Here is an 18,118-nt window from a genome sequence, read left to right on the forward strand (position 1 = left end):
AACTTTAAAAATGTGTATACCCTTAACCAAAAGAGACCAATATGGGCCTCCGAAAATAGCTGTCTTTGGATGGGGATGAGCTACCTGCTGTAATTTAATAGCTGTCCTTGCTCAAGTGAGAATTCTCCCATGGAGTAACAGGTTATCTTTATACAGTAGTTGCCATGGAAATGTGGGGACCGGTAGCCAGGTAAGAAGCTCCCAAAGGACCTTTTGATCCTTATTCTGTATTAATGTAACTGTTCTGCTGCTACTGCTACTCGGCAGGCTGGGGTGTGGTATGGGGATGATGGAATTCCATGTTTAAAACATTTGCTGCCTGCCAATGTCTGTTTTTCTTCTCTGTTCATGTATTTAAAAACAAAATCATCTTTAAGTAAAATGAAAAACAAAAATGTTCCATAACTATCCTTATTGACATTAAGTGATTTCTTATGTCTCCATACAACTAATTTTACAGGATTAACATATCACCACTCCCCTGAGGGGCTGATTATGGAATGAAAGTGCCAAAACCCAGACATGGCTCTGAGAAAAGCAGAAGGGCAGACGAACTAGGGTACAGGTTGTGCAGGCCCCCTTCCCGTGGGGGCAGCAGGTCCCAGAGATGACTCCAGTCTGCTGCTGGTCAAGTGGAAGCAGATTTACCTCCTGTGTGCTACCTGAGGTCACAGAATTGTTCCCTGTCTCTCTTGCTCTTTCTGTAGGCAAGGGCAAAAAAAGAGCCAACTGTAACCAGTGCCGTGGGAGCCCTGCTGCAAAACAGGGCTCTGGAGACCCCAAATATGGCCCCAGCTAGGCCAGGTGAGTTGGAGTGAGCATGTCAGCTATCACATGTCAGCTTTGGGATTTGTTGGCAGCCAGCAAAGGTTGACGTCAAATGTTGCTTTTGTTTTTTTTTTTGTTTTGTTTTGTTTTTTTGTTTTTTTTTTCACATGTTGCTTTTGGATATAAAGATATATGAGTTTGTTCAAGGTTAAAGCTTATTTGCCAAAGAGAGTTTCCTAATTTATCAAGATTCGATAACTCCGTCAGTATAGAGAGTCAGATACTATTACAGCAGCATGGTCTAAACCATCATTCTCTAGTCTAGTGAAATTGAAACAAGATTAAGAATGGGAGATAACAGTGTGTCAGATATTGTGTGGAAAATAAGAGAAGAAAACAAACAGCCAAGATATGTAATCAATCTGAGTGTCTGCTGATGGGTGAAAGGTTAAAGATATTGGCTGTATACACAATTGAATATTACTCAGCCATAAAAAAAAGAAGGAAATTCTGCCTTCTGTGACAACATGGATGGACGTTGAGGTCATATTGCTGAGTGAGGTATTCAGTGAAAGATAAATACTATGTGATCACACTTACATATAGAATCTTTAAAAAGTTGAACTCATAAAAACAGGAAGTGCAATGGTGGTTGCCAGAGATGAGGGTGGGGAGGGGGAAATGATGGTCTAAGTATACAGACTCCCAAGTAGAAGTGCTGGGTATCTGTACACATGGTGACAATAGTTAGCAATATTGTGTTATATATTTGGAAGTTGCTAAGAAAGTAGATCTTAAATGTTCTCACTATACACACAAACACACAAACACACACCAGAGGTAACCATGTGAGGTAATGGATTTCTTAACATTTTTGTGGTGGTAAGTCGTTTTGCAATAATATATATGTGAATCAAGTCATCATATTGTACACCTTAAACTTACACAATGTTCTAATCATTATATCTCAGTAAAGCTGGGGAAGAAAAAGAAAAGAAAAGGTTTCCTTGCTGAACTAAGTAATTTCTTCCAAGTAGCAGAAATACCTAACCACCATTACAGTACTTAACCATGTGCTAGACCCATTTCATTTTATCCTCCTGGTAAGCTTCAGATGTTTTGTTTTTAGGATTTTATTTATTTATTAATGAGAGACATACAGAGAGAGAGGCAGGGACACAGGCAGTGGGAGAAGCAGGCTCCACACAGGGAGCTGGACGCGGGACTCAACCCCGGGTCTCCAGGATCAGGCCCTGGGCTGAAGGCGGTGCTAAACCACTGAGCCCCCCGGGCTGCCCAAGCTTCAGATGTTTTAATCTGTGGGAAGGCAAATAGACTCAGAGAGGATAAGTTATTTGTTCAAGGCACGCAACTGGTAAACAGCAGAGCTGAATGAGATCTCTATTGCACTATCTGTCCTCACTGAGCTGCTTTAATCAATAAGCATTCTTCTTTACGATCAACATTCTGTCATGAAGGCAACGTAAATTAACTCATGACCATATTGGCGCCTCTGATCAGGAGTCTTATTTTGAAAGTGTTATCAGAACCAGAGTAGGAACAGAGTAGTCTATAAAGTCACCAGAAGGCTTTATTATTAGTTTTTAAATTCCTCCTGAGTTGTTTATCATGGGTTAAAAGTGGAATGGGGCATTTAAAAAGATTCCCTATAGCCCTGTAAACCCGTCATTAGTTTTTCCCTGATCTGTGAAAACTTAAAAATGGAGTTTTAGTTTTAACTTTGAAAAAAATAAATTCAAATCATATATGAGTTTATTTGGTAAAACTTTCACTAAGCTATTTTTCTAACATATAAAGACTAGTGTCCTTCAGAAAAGACAAATTATATTATGGTTTCTTTTCTTATTTCTCCAAAGCTTGTATTATAATGCTTCCCTTCCAGTGAAAAGCCCTCCTTTAAGCTTGAAGTTAAAGCTTACTTGCCAGGAGGGAATATTTCTTTCTTTCTTTTTTTTTTGTTTAAGATTTATTTATATATCTGAGAGATTGAGAAAGAGAGAGAGAGAGAGAGAGCAAGCAGGGGGTGGATGGACAGAGGGAGAGAATCTCAAGTAGGCACCATGCTGAGCGCGGAGCCTGATGTGGGGCTCCATCCCATGACCCTGAGATCATGACCTAAACCAAAATCAAGAGTAGGATGCTTAACTAACTGTGCCACCTAGGTGCCCCTGGAGGGAATTAATTGTGATTAGAGAACTCTGACAGTGTGCAAAGTTCTATTAGAGAACAGCAGTGGAATCTAGGACCTTCATACCCTGGCCTAGTAAACTCACAAAAAGATTAGAAATGGAAGGAGACAGTGTGTCAGGTATAGTGTTGAAAATAAAGGAAGGTTTCTTCCTTGGACTAAGTAATTTCTTTAAAGTAGCAGCAAAGCATAAGAACAAGAATTCAGAAGTCTTATGTTCTAGTATGTGATGTATTCCTGTATATGTGACACATCCTCTGACATGTCCTGGTATGTGACATTAGGCAGACCATTGTAAAGACATCATTTTGATACGTTAGAAAATAGATTAGCAGCTAGTGGGTCTAAGTAAAATAGTATTATGTGTGCTCTTGACTAGGAATGGTGGTTTAGGACCACTGGGATGTTGCTAAGTAAAATGCACATTCTATACCACCACTGCCTCAGTGTTGTTCCTTGACCATAACAGGCCTGCCACTTGTGGGCTTAGGGCCCATACTCCCTGATTGCTCCTTCAGTGAGAAACCAAACCAGTCCCCACTAATCTTCTCTACTTGCTCCCTTCAGTTCTTTGCTGAGTGGCATCCTCAGAGATTGAGGCCCCCCAATCTCTCCATTTAAACTGAATCAAACACTCCATAATTCCCTTTGTAGCTTCATTTAATAGCATTTATCACCATCTAATATCCAATGCATATTTGTCTCCTACCACCGAAAAAGAATGTAAGTTTCAAAAAGTTTGAGATCTGTCTACTTTGCCTATTTTTAATTGTACTGGCTAGAATTGTTTGTGGCACATGTGAGATGTTCAGTGGATACTTGAAATATATGGGAGAAAGTAGGTATCTTGATTCTATAGTTTCCCACTGAATTATTGGTTATGTGAATTAGAATTTTCATATTAATTAGCTTTAAGAAATCATTTTTGTTTTATTTCAGGTTTAAGATGCTTTGAAAATTTAATTTTTTGTGTTTTCCTGTAGCCTTACCTGCTTACGTTTATATTTTTCTAGAGATTATTTATTTTAGAGAGAGAGAGCATGTGTAAGAGCAGGTGGGGAAAGGCAGAAACGGAGGGAGAGAGAGAGAGAGTTCTAAGCAGGTTACCTGCTCAGTGTGGAGCCTGATTCAGGGCTTGATATCACAACCCAAAGTCAAGAGTCAGACAGCAGGTGCCCCTCACCTTCTTACATTTAAATAGTCTCCAGTGTTGATGTGTCTTTAAATTAGTCATATTTCATTTGGAATCATTCTGAGGAGAAAGTATATTGAACATATAAGAAGCAAATCGAGGAGAGGTGAATTCTCCAAAATATTTAAGGCTTGGAGAAAAGCACTTCCTTTCACTAATATGAACAGGCTCATGTGTGAACCAGATTTGCATCTTACTCTCCATTGTTTCTCTTCTGCTCAGTCTTAATCTATTTGTAATATGAGAGTCTTTTAAAAATTGTAGTTTCTGGGCTTTGCTATTTCTAGATTGATAATCAGTAGTTTAGGCCACTTGGTGTCACTCGCCTTCCACGTAAATCCTATTATTGTCTTTCATCTAGCTGGTAGTTAACTCCCTAAAACTCTGGCTTTCATTCTTAAACTCTCTTGAGTAAAAGAAACATGTAGTACCTTCCATGTACAGCATTTTGTTCTAAATTCACAGTCAGAAAATAAATAAATAAATAAATAAATAAATAAATAAATAAATAAATAAATTCACAGTCAGGGGAGACACGTGTGTAAATCACAATTCTTATCCATTCTAGAATCTAATGAGAAGATAAGCATGTGCAGGAAGATCTCTAATACAAGAAAGCATGTGATGTTTTATGAAGTTGATTGACAGATGCCATGGATGTTCAGAGGATTCATTCATTCATCACATAATTATTATGCATGGTCTATCTATCTATCTATCTATCTATCTAGAGAGAAAGAGAGAATGAGCAGGTAGGAGGAACAGAGGGAGAGGGAGAAGCAGACTCCCTGCTGAGCAGGGAACCGATGCAAGACTCAATCCTAGGACCCTGGAAGGCTAGCCCTACAGCAACAAGGGCCATAAACGCTAGTGAGGCGCCCAGACTATCTGTGATAAAAGCAGACGCTGGTTATGTATCCTCCGGCACTCGTGCCTGTGTAAGTTAGGCAATCGTGATGACCTGGGAACTTCTCATTTCTAGCTATGTTGTTTGTCTGCAAAAAAAATGCTTTAGAGAAAGAACATTTCTAAAAAGTATCATGTAGGAAATTAATGCTCAGTGTAGAAAATAATTGGAAAATGGAGAAAAAGTGTGAAGAAGATAAGTCACAATTCTACATCCTGCCATGATCACTGTTAACACCAATATTTTTTCCCATTTTTTCTATTTGTATTCTCTGAAGATTTCCCTATGGCACAAGAGGTGTTGTTTTTGTTAAAACATAGTATCACAAGATTACTTATTAGCTCATTTCCTTGTGTCGGGAAGGTAGATTGCTTCTACTTTTTTGCTATGCCAAATAACTCCCTTCTTCATGAATAATAGCAGAAACTTACATCAGACACTCTTCTAAGCACTACATATATTAACTCATTTAATCCTCACAATAGCACAGGGGTAAATGTGCTGTTCAGATTCCTGGTTTACAGGCAAGGGAAGCTCAGAGAGTCTAAGCAATTTGCTCAAGTAGCGCCGTAGAAAGGGGTGGAACCGACCAGATCCTTTTCTGCTTTGGAAAAACTGGACCAGAAATGTAAACATTAAGGAGATATGCATTTATAATGTAATAATTATCTATAATATTCATGACCTATAAATACATTTAATATGTAATATGTAATTTTTATATATATTTATGTGTGGAAGTTGTTTTGGAGTAAGGTTAGATCTTCCTTCATTCTCACAAAGATTCTGATGTTCAGTTGGAAAGTGAGTTTATAACCTAGTCAGTAGGTCTCTCTAACTAGTGGCCATGTTCTCCAGGGTTTGGATAGCAAAGCAACTGGTCTCCCGAGAAGGCCCTGCCGAGCAGCAGCTCCTGCAGTACTTTTATACAGAAAGACTAAGAGCCCTACAAAAATCTAGTTCTGGGTTCTAGAGCTATGTTGAATTATGTGTTTAGTGAAGTGCATTGTACAACTTTATTGAGGTGGGCTCTGCTTTTATTTCTGGAGCCAGTAGATCTGATGAAGCTAAGCATCTTGCCCATACTAGCATCGCCTTCTTGGCTAGTTTAATTATGTAACAAATGTAAAGACTATCAAAGGGTCAGTTGCTGATTCTTTGGAAGACATAAAACTTATAGATCTTTTGGTAAAATGAACACTGAAAATTCTATTCCTGTGTCTTTTGATAGTTTGATTGACAATTTCCTTGGGATGTTTGGTCACTCCCCCCTTCATAAAACACTAAATAGAATGGCAAGCTCTAGAACAGAGGGCAATTGTTTCATTTTACCAAAAAAAATAAAAAATAAAAAAAAAAGATTTCTCTGAGACTCCTGTCCCATACCACATGGTACAAAACAGATTGTGGCATGGCATGCTTATATCTATAAACTCCTTCATCCTCATATCTAATACTGCTGCTGGGCACAAAGGAAAAGAATCCTGTTTGTGGAATGAGTCCATCGCTATGTAAATAACTCCTGGGAGGAAAGGCATCTCATGCTTCTATAAGGCTTATCAAACCCTTTCTGGAATGAGAGCAGGCAAAGAACTGTAAAGACATGATATACTTAGGGAACATTTCAAAAGCCAGGACAGCAGTGGGGAGAGGTGGTGAGAGTCAAATTGTTTAAATGGTGGGCCACTCGAGCTGCTGGTCCAAAGGGCTCATCCTTGAGTACGCGAAGGGCTAGGGGCAGAGGAGAGAAGATGCCTGAGATAGTCACTATTTTCCTTATTATTTGGCCCAGGATAGGAGACTGAGTACTTGTCTATAGCTACAAAACAAAACAGAACAAAACAAAAAGGAAGAGAGGCTTTTGAATCCAGTGTGAGGATTTCATAATCATTCCTTTTTTTTTTTCTTGCTAATGTTTGCTTTCACATAATAACAAATCTGTTTATGTCTGCAAAGGATTAGCAGTGGACCCTGCTTCTGGAGCAAAACTCAGACAAGGATTTACTAAATCTTCTAAAAAAGATTAACTCCTAGAGTCCAGGTAAGAAAAAAACAAAAATTAACTTCAAATCCAGGTGTTCCTGACCATTGAATGTGCAAGATACAGTTAGTAAGCCTTTAAGAGAACAAATCCATAGCAGGCAAACCAAAGAGAAATTTGGGTGATCCTTCAGTTGGTTTAATAGAATGTGTGCTCTTGAAACATACTCTTTTGTTAAACATATAGTCTGAAAATGATATTCAGCTTCTGACTCGACGTAACAGGAAAGGGGAATAAGTCCTCATTTTCCCCTGGAAGGCTACCACCGAGTCCCTTTTCCCAAACACATTTCCCCCAAAAGCGACAGTTCCCTGAGATTGATAATGAATAGGGCTGTTATGGAGACTTTTTTCTTGATACTGTGAATTTGTTAGAACAATTAAAAATGTAAAGATGCCTATATTTATTTAACATTCTCAGTGTGGAAAAGGTGAAGTTCTAAAGTAAATGCCCTTTTGTTTGTTTTCAGACTGTCTCCCTTTAACTCATCAACCTGGACAGCTGTGCACCCAGGAACGCCACCTAAGGGGAGAGGAAGGTGGAATAAGCCCATGATTATTCTTGAGACATCATGGAGAACAAGTAAAAATGAGATTCACCTTTTCTTCTTCAATATTCCTTTTAAAATTTTCAAAACGATATTAAACAACACATCAACCTGTATGACAGTGGCTGACTTTTTTTAATTTTTAATTACATTTAATAGGTTTTTAAAGAAATGTCGCTTTGATGTTAGAACCTTTTAGTAAAACAGTCTTTGGAAACGTTTTATTTAGTAGCATTATTTGCTTACTAGGAAAATCGTGTTTTACCTAGCTTCAGTCTGCATAATCTGAAATCTTTGTTTTGCTATTTGCTTCTAATTAATCAGTAAGTACTCCTAGGTTAAGTGTCCATCTGTATGCCATGAAGAATGGTCTCACACCAGTGCACACAGTTTTGGGGGAAACACTGCCATGGAGGGACAAGTTCCAATAACCTTTCTATCCTGTGGGAAGGATATTCTTAAGAGGACTCAGGCTATTTATTTATCACGGCCAAATCAGAAGTCAGCTGCTCATCCCACCATTGGTTTATATGGCTCTGTTGGGAGGTGTTCCTTCTTTCTGGTTGCCTTCCTCAGGGTGAATAAACTCTTTTTGTGGAGTTCTTTATACTTAATTCATGCTTTTTCATGTATGAACTTCTAGTTTTTTCTTGACCTCAGGGAATTTCATGAGTTAAGCTATTTTTCCTGTCTAAATTCAAGTAGGAGAATCCCAACCTACTCCCACTTGTAGTGCAGCAAACACAGCACCTGAAACCCATATGATCAACATTTTTGGGACCTAAAGCTGTTTTATGCTCAGGGAAATCAGTCCTGCAACGGACTGAAGACTACTAAGCCATATAAAAGTATTTGTGGGAACTTCTATTATGGATCTTGGGAGATCTGCTAAGGTGAGCTAGTACTCTCTCTCTCCAGGCTCTGGCAGATGGCCTTCTCTGAGGGGTGACAGCGGATATAGGAATGGAGGTCAGCATCCCAGTGGATTGCTACTGAAGAGGTAAACTTTATTCCTTGGTCTCATTTCCTGCTCCCAGGTTAAATTGTACTTTAAGGCTCTCCCAGGTCAGTTTCATATACTACAGCCAAGCCCCGGGCCACTTGTTGCTGCCCTTCATGGTCCTGAGCTCATTGGTAAGGGCTGTGGGTCAGGGTTTCTCACACTGGCCAATAGGCTTCTTTGATGGGCAGAGGTACTCCAAGCTTCCTTCTCACCAACTACCCCCACCCTTATAAGAGGTAAAACAAACAGGATGGTCAGATTCAAGGGCTCATACTACTTCCTGAAGAAATCCCAATAAGGAATAGATAAATTTCTAATTTGCACTAGAAATTAATGGTAAGGACCACTGTAAAACTGGAACATCGTAGTCCAGGGTAGACTAAACGCCAGTGGCCAGCAGTCTGACACATACATCAGAAATAAATGACATACTATTATGGGAAGATCCAAGAGTTGTATCAGTAAGTTTTAGAAATAAATAGTGCTAGGAACTTAAGTGTATGAGCTTCCGCCTTAAATCTTAATTTACTCAAAAAGGTAGTTCCTAATAGAGGCTGAATAGAAGTCAGAACAGTAGTTTCTGTGGGGGAAGTAATGACCAGGAGGGGGCATGAGGGAGCTGGGGAGGGAGCAGGCAATGTTTTAGATCTCCATCTGCAAGGTCACTCAGGTGCAGTTGTACGCAAAAATCAGTCAAGTCAAGTATGCAGGATTTGTAGAGTTTATTATATGTAAGATATATCTTCATATAGAAAGCCTCTAAACACAAAAGACAAAGGAGCTTAAAAAAAAGGTTAGGTTTTATATTTTTAAAACTCATTAGATACCAAATTCAAGACATAGATTATAGTTACATTGCAAATGTTAACCTTTTTGAATAAAACTAATATTTGACTTAAATGATGAATTTAAAATGCATTTATTGGTGATTAAAAATAATACTTAAGCAGAGTAGTATTTTAAGCCAGACAGAGCAAAGAAATTCTTGTTTAATATATATATATATTTTAAAATTCCAGTAATATTTTCTTAAATTCCTGTTAAAAAATATAATCAATATTAAAGTCAGCAAAATGCTTTTTTTGACTGACGTCTGGATTATTTTACCACTTAACCTGGTTACACAGTGATTTTTTTTTCTGTCAGATGTAACTGACAGCCAGTTTAGTCTTTAAGATAAATGAAGTGATAACTCACATTGTAGCATCTTGTGGAAAATATTCAAACTACATTTAAAATGCTTTTTTAAAATGGAGACGTCTATTATTCCACAAGAAATTGTTTCTGTAAAACTACAGGTTGGCTATGGCAATAGTAACTAAACTACATCCAACCCTGAAGGTAGAAAAATCCCTGAAAAGAAATACACAGCCTAGTTATAATATGCAATATAAAGGTTATTTTCTTATTTTAAAAATTCTCCCATCTTGGAGAAATCCAAACTTTCCATAGTTCCCTTACTAGGCAGTGCCACATAAAATTAGTTAACATTATTATGATCATGGCTTACGATTAAATTCAATTTGACAAACACCTATATATAGCAGCCCTCGTTTGGATGTCGGTTATGACGATATTTGCAGTTCCATTAAAGAATACTTGCTTATTAAATTTGGTACAAAGCATGAACACTCAGGACAGATTGGCACAATACATGCAGTTCGAGAACTCTCTCGTCTCAAGCCAGTCATCATCACTGAATAATCCATATTCCCAGTCCTGCTTTCTGTATCTTTCCTTGTAGTATAATTGATGTTTAAAATGCTTCTTAAAACACCTTCCAGAATAAGAAAAGTATGCTTTAAAAACCAGTCATCTGAATGCATGATGGAAATGAGGCAGGATGGCAGAGCCAGTGCCAGCTGGGAAAACATGGGGGATGGGAGGAAGAGGAAGCTGGCCCAGGCTCATGGTGCTCATGGCTAGTGAGGGGTCTTGTTGTTGTTGCCCCAGACAGCCTAACCTGTGGGGCAGAGACTCCCCAGGCCCCAGGGTGAGAGTGCTATTCCCAAAAGCATTTTGGGTAGCAGGTGGGGGCAGCTGCCAGAAGCCCAAGAGGGGGGAAATGTCCAAAGAGGCAGGTATTGTTAGGTTCACAGCATCCGCAGGTAGCTCCTTGGGCAGGTTTACTTTACCAGCACTTCCCTTAGCCAGATCAAAACCTGGGGTGAGCTTGTGAGGTGACTGAGGCTCTTGCAGAGGCAAGTCCTCAAGCAAATTGATATTGCAAAATCCTTTAGTATCTGTTTTGAGGGGCAGGCTTGCAAGTGGAGAGTATGAGGTAGAACTGGTGTTGTACTTGTGATTCTGGAGGGGCGGGGGAGGAGAGCTGGGAGATGTTACGGGGTGGAGGGGGGCGAGGGGCTCTGGCAGCGGTTGTACAGGCTGGGAGGTTTGATCCGAGGGGTTGTGGGGGTGGCTGTGTACCTCAGCTGGCAAGCTACTTGCAAGCCCGTTCTGTGCAGGAGCTCCTAAAGGGTAAGGAGACAACGGGGCAGCCTTCAATTGAAATTGGGGAGAGATGGAGTGGAAGGTGCTCAGAAGGTCTCCAGACTGAAGACTCTCTTTCATCAGCTCCTGTGAGTGTGTCTTCTTGGTATGTCGTGTGAGGTGGTCTTTGCGCCCAAATCGCTGGGCACAGAACTGGCACAGGAAGTCCTTGCAGCCTGTGTGGACCACCAGGTGGCGCCGCACGTCTTTCCGGGTGTAGAAGCATCTCTCACAGTGGTCGCACTGGTGCTTCTTTTCCTTGGTTCCGCTGGGGGGCTTCTCTTCAGCATGGGCTTTGAGGTGGTCCAGCAGCACCTCCGTGCTCCCTAGCTCCAGGGCACAGACCCCACAGGTGAGGTCGCCGCTGCTGGCCGCATGGAGGGCCAGGTGCCTCTTGTAGCCCAGCATGGTGTTGTACTTCTTCCCACACTCCTCACACCCAAAGGCCATTTTGTTGGGGTCATGAGTTTGGAGGTGGTTTTTTAGGTGGTCTTTCCGGTTGAATGTCTTCTCACAGTGAGCACACTGGTGAGATTTCTGGGGCGAATGGGTAGCCATGTGCCTAGGAGCAGAAGGAAACATTTCGTAATAGACTCAATTTTTTTTTAATAGTCAAATGTGTAGGAATGATAGGAAAATGTTAAAAGTTTTCTCTAGATGCTGGCATAAAAGATTTTCATTTAAAAATAGCTTTTCTGTATTTTCCACATTCTACAAATATGTAACTTTATAATTTAAAAAAAATAGGCACTACTAAAGGTCTAGTACAATTTTCATATCCGAAAAATGTATTTTCCTCATCTACACGAAGATTTCTAAACAAATACATTTAAAAATATGTGATTTTTCAAGAAGGGGTCAAAATGGGTATTCTATAGTCTTGAAAATTCAGTGCTCTCCCAAAAGTGACCCAATTTACCTTCTACACACAACCCCTTACCCACCTTGTGTCCCCTTCCCAGATTTTAGGTTATTGTTCCTAAGTACAATTCCTGCTTGGTCTTTATTGACTGAGGCAAAGAGTTTAGGCCACATAAAGAACACTGAAGTCTATCCTTAACCTCAGAGAGTGTTCAGTTGGACCCAGAACGTCAGCCACCATCTGTGCCCCAAGTCTGAGCCTCATGCTGAAGTCTTGATTCTTCTATTTAGTGCTTTTCTATCAGTTATCTCAGAGGTGTGCAGCCCCTGGCTCCAGAGGCCCCGAAGACAGAATACCTAAAAGAGTTAACTGTCAAAGTGGACGTGAAGCAAACTATGTTGTACTTGCAAGCCACAAGCTGTAATTATGGATGTTGTTTTGGAAGGAAACATGCAGGACTTGGCGTTGTATATGATGCGCTTACTTATTAAAATGAACCTTTTTAAAGTTTTAAGGATGATGAACTTAGGATCTCCTCATATCACTGCATCTTTAAAAACCCACAGAGTTTAGATTTTAGGAAATCAGTGGAACTAAAACAGAAATGGAACTCTGATGGTTTTCCAGACTGATTTGTGCTTTACAATTATAAAACAGGTATTTTGAAATTTCAAATCAACAAGACGACAAAGGCTTATCCTGGAAGCTCAAAGAAAAACTCTCAACTGTTGAAGCAGCTTAGCCCTTCTAGAAAAAGTCCTTTTGAATTGCCAATGAAATTACCAGTGACCTCCAGGAAGTAGGCTGGATCATGAAGAACTGGAGACAGGGCTGCACGCCTCTGAGATGCAATTGAACTTGTGGCTTTGGATACAAAAGAATTTCTAACAACTCATTCTGTAAGAAAAGGATTTAAGTCAAAAGTGTACTAATCATACCTTTCACCCAAACATCTACCCTATATTGTCCATTCCAGATCCCTTTCTAGAGTTAGAATTGGTAAGGGGTCTACACAGTAGCAGCTGTTTTAGAAGCCAGTTCAAAAATACAAAGATGATTTGAGCCAAACTGCCATTTTCTTAAAAATAAAGCAAAACCTTGTATCTCCTGGTTTGCTCCCTTAAAAATATATATATAAATTAGCTGACTACATGCAGGGGATAGAAAGAAAAGGAAGCTCCGCCCTTTCCCTCCAGGACATGAGAGCTAACATGCACAGGGATATGTAAAATGGTACAATGTGGAGGGCCAGGAGCCAGTACGTGGGCATCTGAGATGGGAGAGGATACGGTGGCCCCAGGTTCCACTGTATTGAAATACATTGCAGACGGGGTTTCCAAGCCTCATTAGAGGGCAAACCACCCCCATTCTAATACCAGATATCCACAGATACATCATCAGGAATAAATGTGAGGGGGAACGATTTATAGACGTGGCATTTAAGCTATTTTCTATTCGGTCCGGTGCTAGTGAATACACCCTGGAGTTGTGCCCTGGATTTTCTATTCATGCCTCTCTCTTTTTCTTTGTGGAAGATTGTGATCTGATTCAATTCCATTTATCACCCATGGACAGATCAATGCCAAGTTAACAACTCTGGAGGGTCCTACTCCTGACTACCCAGGAGAAAGGCACAGGTCAACCAACCTCTCCTTGAGCAATAATACCACTTTTCACATTTTACCAGCTGCTGTTTCTCTGAATTTTCTGACTCTCCTTTATCTGGCACCCAATTCTTCCCCTTTTAATCGATCCCTCACTCATGCAACAGTCCTGATCTAGAACATGATCAGCTTATAGCTGAAATTACTTCAACAACTGGTTTCCTCCCCTCAACTTCTCCTCTTGCCTCACAAGCCATGAAACCACAGGTTTTCAGTCTGTGCTTCAGGCAGCGCCAAGGGTGGCACCTGGGTCATGGCCATGATCTCAGAATCCCTCAGGGGTCACTGCGCACATCAAGCCTGGCCAAATCATCTTTTCTAGCCTTCTGCTGTTTCCACCTGTTTCCCCTGCCTGCCGTACTGGGACCCACATTCTCTTTTCTAGTTAAGCAAGTTATTTTCTCCGACCTCTGCCAATAAAACGGCGCTTGTGTTGCAACGGAGGGACATGGAAGGGAATGCTGCCTGTTGTGAAAATTATAGACAAAGAGCCGAAAGCATCCCCCACCATCTAGCCACCCTTCCATTCCGTTTTAGACCTCTGCTTCAAGCCAGAGAGGCGCCACAAGCTGGCGGCCGTGGTGGGGCAGGCAGTTCTTGCAAAAGCACACTGCTTCCCGTTTAGGCCTCACTTCACACTGTTCACTGGGCAAGTTGTTTCCCTTGCTCAGAACCACCAGCTCCTAAATTAATTGCTTAAGACATCTTCAGTGTGGTCCACCACAGTAATCCCACCTAATTCCTGTCATTTCAATCATCTGGTAGCTCCACTGTCTTCAAATACTCATCTGCTGTATGTGTCTCGGTTTGCATTCACTGTCATCACAGCCTCACTGTGGGGGAACTTCAGCAAACGCTGCTTTCAGTGCTCGGGTAAGAAGAATTACCGCGTACATACAAGAGGCTCGTTGCAAAACAGGAAGGCTCTGCAACAAAATCGGTGCACACAGTAGGCACTCAATACTTATACATTTATGGCAACTACATACTGGCCTCTGTACAGAACCCACTGGAATCTTAAAATACCTATGCATTTATAGGCTTATTTTTAAAACTAGATCCTATCACATCATCAGGACAATGGTATTCTAAAGGGCCAGGAGCCTAATTTATATGTTTTTAAAACCTTCAGGTGCCTTCCTCCAAGGGCACTCCAGGATTTAATAATGTGGTCCATGTTAATACCACTCATAGGGGAATCCTCTCTGGCCAGATTTTGACTCTCACCCGTGGTAGTCTGAAAGTTGAAGCTCTGAAATTCACACCATGAGGATTAAAGGCAAATGACACATTTCTCTTAATCAGGTGTCAAAAGCAGCACACGCTCGTGAGGATTCTGCACGTGTACCTCACACACAGCACACAGCATTCAGATTCAACCACTGTTCTCAAGACTGTCACACAACTGAGCAGTGCTATGTATGCTTTGTCTTTTCTAGGATATAAAAACCTTTGGAGGTAGAAGCTACAGCTCATATATTCATTTCTCTCATGGAAGTGAGCAACTAACAGTCATTCAAGAAATAATTCAGACTAAATGTACCTTTTTTTTAAAGGACTGATGTGCTAAAACCATGGTTTTTATCCATCTACATATCATGGACACCTCTGAAAATCAATTAAATGCATATATTCAGCACCTGTACACCCAACAGAATTCCACTTGTAAACTGCCGCTAAGTTAAGAAAAGGCTCCAAACGCTGACACTTGGGAGACGTTGCCTCCTCTCCAACCTCACTGTCAGGATCTGGACTGTTACATCATACTTCATATCCATCAACTTGCCACCTTTCTCTCCTCCAAATTACTATGAACCATCTTCCCAATATCCCAGTCAAAATCATTTTTCACTACTTGGACTCAGTAGAATAAACCATCTGGCACAGCGGATAAGGCCTGTTAGGAGTTGCTTCCTTTTTTGCCTCCATTTTGAGCCTCACCCGTTCCTCTTCCACTGCTACCCTCTCTACTTGTGTGCTTTGAGGGCAAGGTTTCAGGCTTCCCCAGAACCTCCTCTCTGTCCACCTCCTGGTCATTCTTTATGTCACAGCCTAGACTACCTTTCTGAGAAGCCTCACCAGCTCTCATCAAGCTGTGGAGAACAGCTCCCTCCACCTGCATAGCTCTGTCAAAGAACTTACATTGCATTTTAGTTGTGTTTGCCTGACTATCTCTCTAGCATGGGTCTTTTCATCTCTCTGTTTTTATGCCTGGCATATCATAGGATCACAGGAAATACTTGTTTAAAGAATGAACTGACGCTACATGCAAAAACTCTCCCAGAAAACCACATTAAACAGTGGAGTGTTAAGGGCTAAAGTGCATCCGCATCCTGCATCCACTTTCCCTTGCAGTGTCTGGTCAGAGGGCTAGCTAAGCCATTTAAAGGTATGTGTAAAAGTGCATACCTTTTCTAGAGCCTCTCACCTCATTAATTTATATCTGGAAATGAAGGCTTTGCCACAGTCTGGCTGCAAGCACTTGTAAGGTCGCTCCCTGGAGTGGGAATAATTGTGGATAGTGAACTTCTCCAGGGTGAGGAACGTCTTGCCACATAATTGGCAGGGATAGGTGGCCATGGGCTTTACTTCTCACACCTTCCTTTTCAGATGCGCTGACCAAATGCTGTGCCATTTAAGCACAAATGGAAGGATGGTGCTGAGCACATCAGCGGAGCCACGGCAGCCTGAACTCCAGACCAGGGGAGAGGCAGTGTCGTGGTCCTGGGCCTGGTTCTACCCAGATATGGGCCTCTCAGTTACCATGAGCTTTGCTTCCTGCTTTCCCACATCCCAATTTATATATGCAGTCTCAGGCTGGGAGGAGAATGTCGGAGGCACAGATGAGGTTCCAGGAGCAGAAAGGTAATCTGCATCACTAGAGCTGGCACATGTTCTGGATCACCAGACCATCTGTGGAAAGAAAAGGAACAGTTTTTTTGGATTAGCCACTTGGAAACAATGCTCTTCCTCCCCTACCAGTTCAACATCAACTACCCAATCAACATGGTTCTTTAAATGGTTCCAGTGTAGGACACAAGTCTCCCTCCTCCAGAGGTCCTTCTGCATGTGAGTCCTAAGTGGCGAGGAGGCCAGCACAGTGTTTTGATGGTACATGAAGCACGCTTTCCTTTTGACAGAGACAGCTATTTCCATAGACACAGCATTATCTACTTCAGATCATGACTTCAGGTCAGTGTGAGGTTCATTCAACCAATTCAAAGAAGAAGAAAAAAATCTCCCTCATGCATTAGTGGTTTACTGCTACAGAAACAAAAGTCATCTCTGCTTATTCAAACTGTGGGTTATTCCTCTTTGCTCATTGTTAGCAGAGCATACGTTGTTATCACACCTGTTTAAACTTCCACGGGATGAGATGAAATAATTTGTATACATCCAAGTTAATTTGTTTGTAAGGTTACCATGCTGAAGGTCTCAACTCTCTGGTGTCAACAAAATGTGAATAAAGCCAGTTTAGTTCACTGATGCAGTGCCTTTGGAGGGGAGACAAAATATTCCCACGGAAACAATGGTGGCTGGGCTGTGGTCAGAGGTGTAGGTATAGCATCCTCTAGTGAATTGTTCTCCTAATCTCTTCTCCTTTGTTTATGGGGACATTTCCTCATTCCGCAGCCCCACCCTGGAGGGCCACTTCGAGGAGGTGGGCCTGCTTTTTCCTCCAGCCTCAACCTGTCTCAAACCAAAACTGCCACCACACTTCCAACCCAGGCAAGTCACCCAAACCCAGGCTCTTCTTTTTCTACCAGTGAACCATCTTGTGAAGAGGCTGAAGAGTCTCTGGCAGTCCTGAACAATGCAGAAAACCCTGTGACTCCCTAGAATCCTGGACTTTTCTAGAGAGAGTAATTCTCAGGCAAGTGGATGCTAACCTTTCAAGTGCCAATACTCAAAAAAAAAAAAAAAAAAAGAGTACTATATATTTACATTAAACACACTAGAGTAGCTTCTGTACTCAGGCCAGCCTTTTCTGAGCCTTGCCAAGTAAGCAGAGCACTCACGGGTAAAGGGAGAAATCACAGCAGGTCTTCAAGTGCTTGTTTCCTGCAGACATTCATTTACTGTCCAGTCTTTAGAGGTGCTCTTTATTGTTAAAAGTTCATTTTTACTTACCTTTTCACGGTTACTTTCAGATCAGAAAGCTGGAGTCTACGCTAGGTGAAATTTTACTGTCACAATAGCTTAAGCATCTTTAAACATACCCCCTCACAGCACATGTACACAGGAAAACAGACATTCCTTTTGGAGTGGGCAAAAACTGCAGCAAACTTCTTGTGCTCCTCATCAACTAGCTCAGATGTGTTTAGCGTCCAGTCAGAGTTAAGGAGCCAGCAGCAGGCAGACAGCCCTCACTATCCTGCCCCACCTGCCTGGAACTCTCAGAGCCGATGTGCGCACTCTGACCTGCAGCTTCAGC

The 18,118-nt window shown here is 41.3% G+C and overlaps 2 protein-coding genes across 11 annotated transcripts in view; one reads left to right on the plus strand and one right to left on the minus strand.

The window, feature by feature from the left end:
- Positions 1-17,466, plus strand: part of ZC2HC1B (zinc finger C2HC-type containing 1B) — a 52,167-nt gene extending 34,701 nt beyond the window's left edge. For 2 of the 5 annotated variants that reach the window (XR_003126246.3, XR_003126245.3), the window contains 4 exons: positions 708-804; positions 4,738-4,921; positions 7,033-7,117; positions 7,587-7,780. Coding sequence is in view for 2 of the 5 variants with exons in the window: in XM_025422477.3 (XP_025278262.1) it covers positions 708-804; positions 7,033-7,103 (168 nt within the window). In the remaining 3 variants the exon portion in view is untranslated. Of the gene's footprint in view, positions 1-707; positions 805-4,737; positions 4,922-7,032; positions 7,118-7,586; positions 7,781-8,582; positions 8,665-17,450 lie in introns of those variants that run through there. The other 3 variants (XM_025422477.3, XM_049113375.1, XR_007412463.1) reach the window with 2 other exon arrangements.
- PLAGL1 (PLAG1 like zinc finger 1) lies at positions 9,371-16,584 on the minus strand. Of its 6 annotated transcripts, XM_025422473.3 has the most exons (4): positions 16,447-16,581; positions 14,419-14,609; positions 12,803-12,916; positions 9,371-11,719 (listed from the first exon to the last, which is right to left on the minus strand). In XM_025422473.3, exon 4 carries the CDS (start codon positions 11,713-11,715, stop codon positions 10,480-10,482), a length of 1,236 nt encoding a protein of 411 aa, XP_025278258.1. In that variant the 5' UTR covers positions 11,716-11,719; positions 12,803-12,916; positions 14,419-14,609; positions 16,447-16,581; the 3' UTR covers positions 9,371-10,479. The 6 variants fall into 6 exon arrangements, with proteins under 6 accessions (XP_025278258.1, XP_035556884.1, XP_025278256.1 ...); XM_035700991.2 differs by lacking the exon at positions 14,419-14,609 and having other exon boundaries at positions 16,447-16,584; XM_025422471.3 differs by lacking the exon at positions 12,803-12,916.
- Positions 17,467-18,118: the final 652 nt, after the last annotated feature.

The sequence above is a fragment of the Canis lupus genome, chromosome 1 (assembly GCF_003254725.2).
Source record: "Canis lupus dingo isolate Sandy chromosome 1, ASM325472v2, whole genome shotgun sequence".
In the NCBI taxonomy this organism is placed as follows: domain Eukaryota; kingdom Metazoa; phylum Chordata; class Mammalia; order Carnivora; family Canidae; genus Canis; species Canis lupus.

Bases quoted from the DNA above. Each gene is read 5' to 3' on its own strand.
- PLAGL1 (XM_035700978.2), bottom strand. From the start codon at position 16,263: ATGGCCACCTATCCCTGCCAATTATGTGGCAAGACGTTCCTCACCCTG. The intron at 11,720-16,111 runs GTGAGAGGCTCT...TTCTGCTCCTAG, and splicing joins TCCAGATATAAATTAATGAG to GCACATGGCTACCCATTCGC.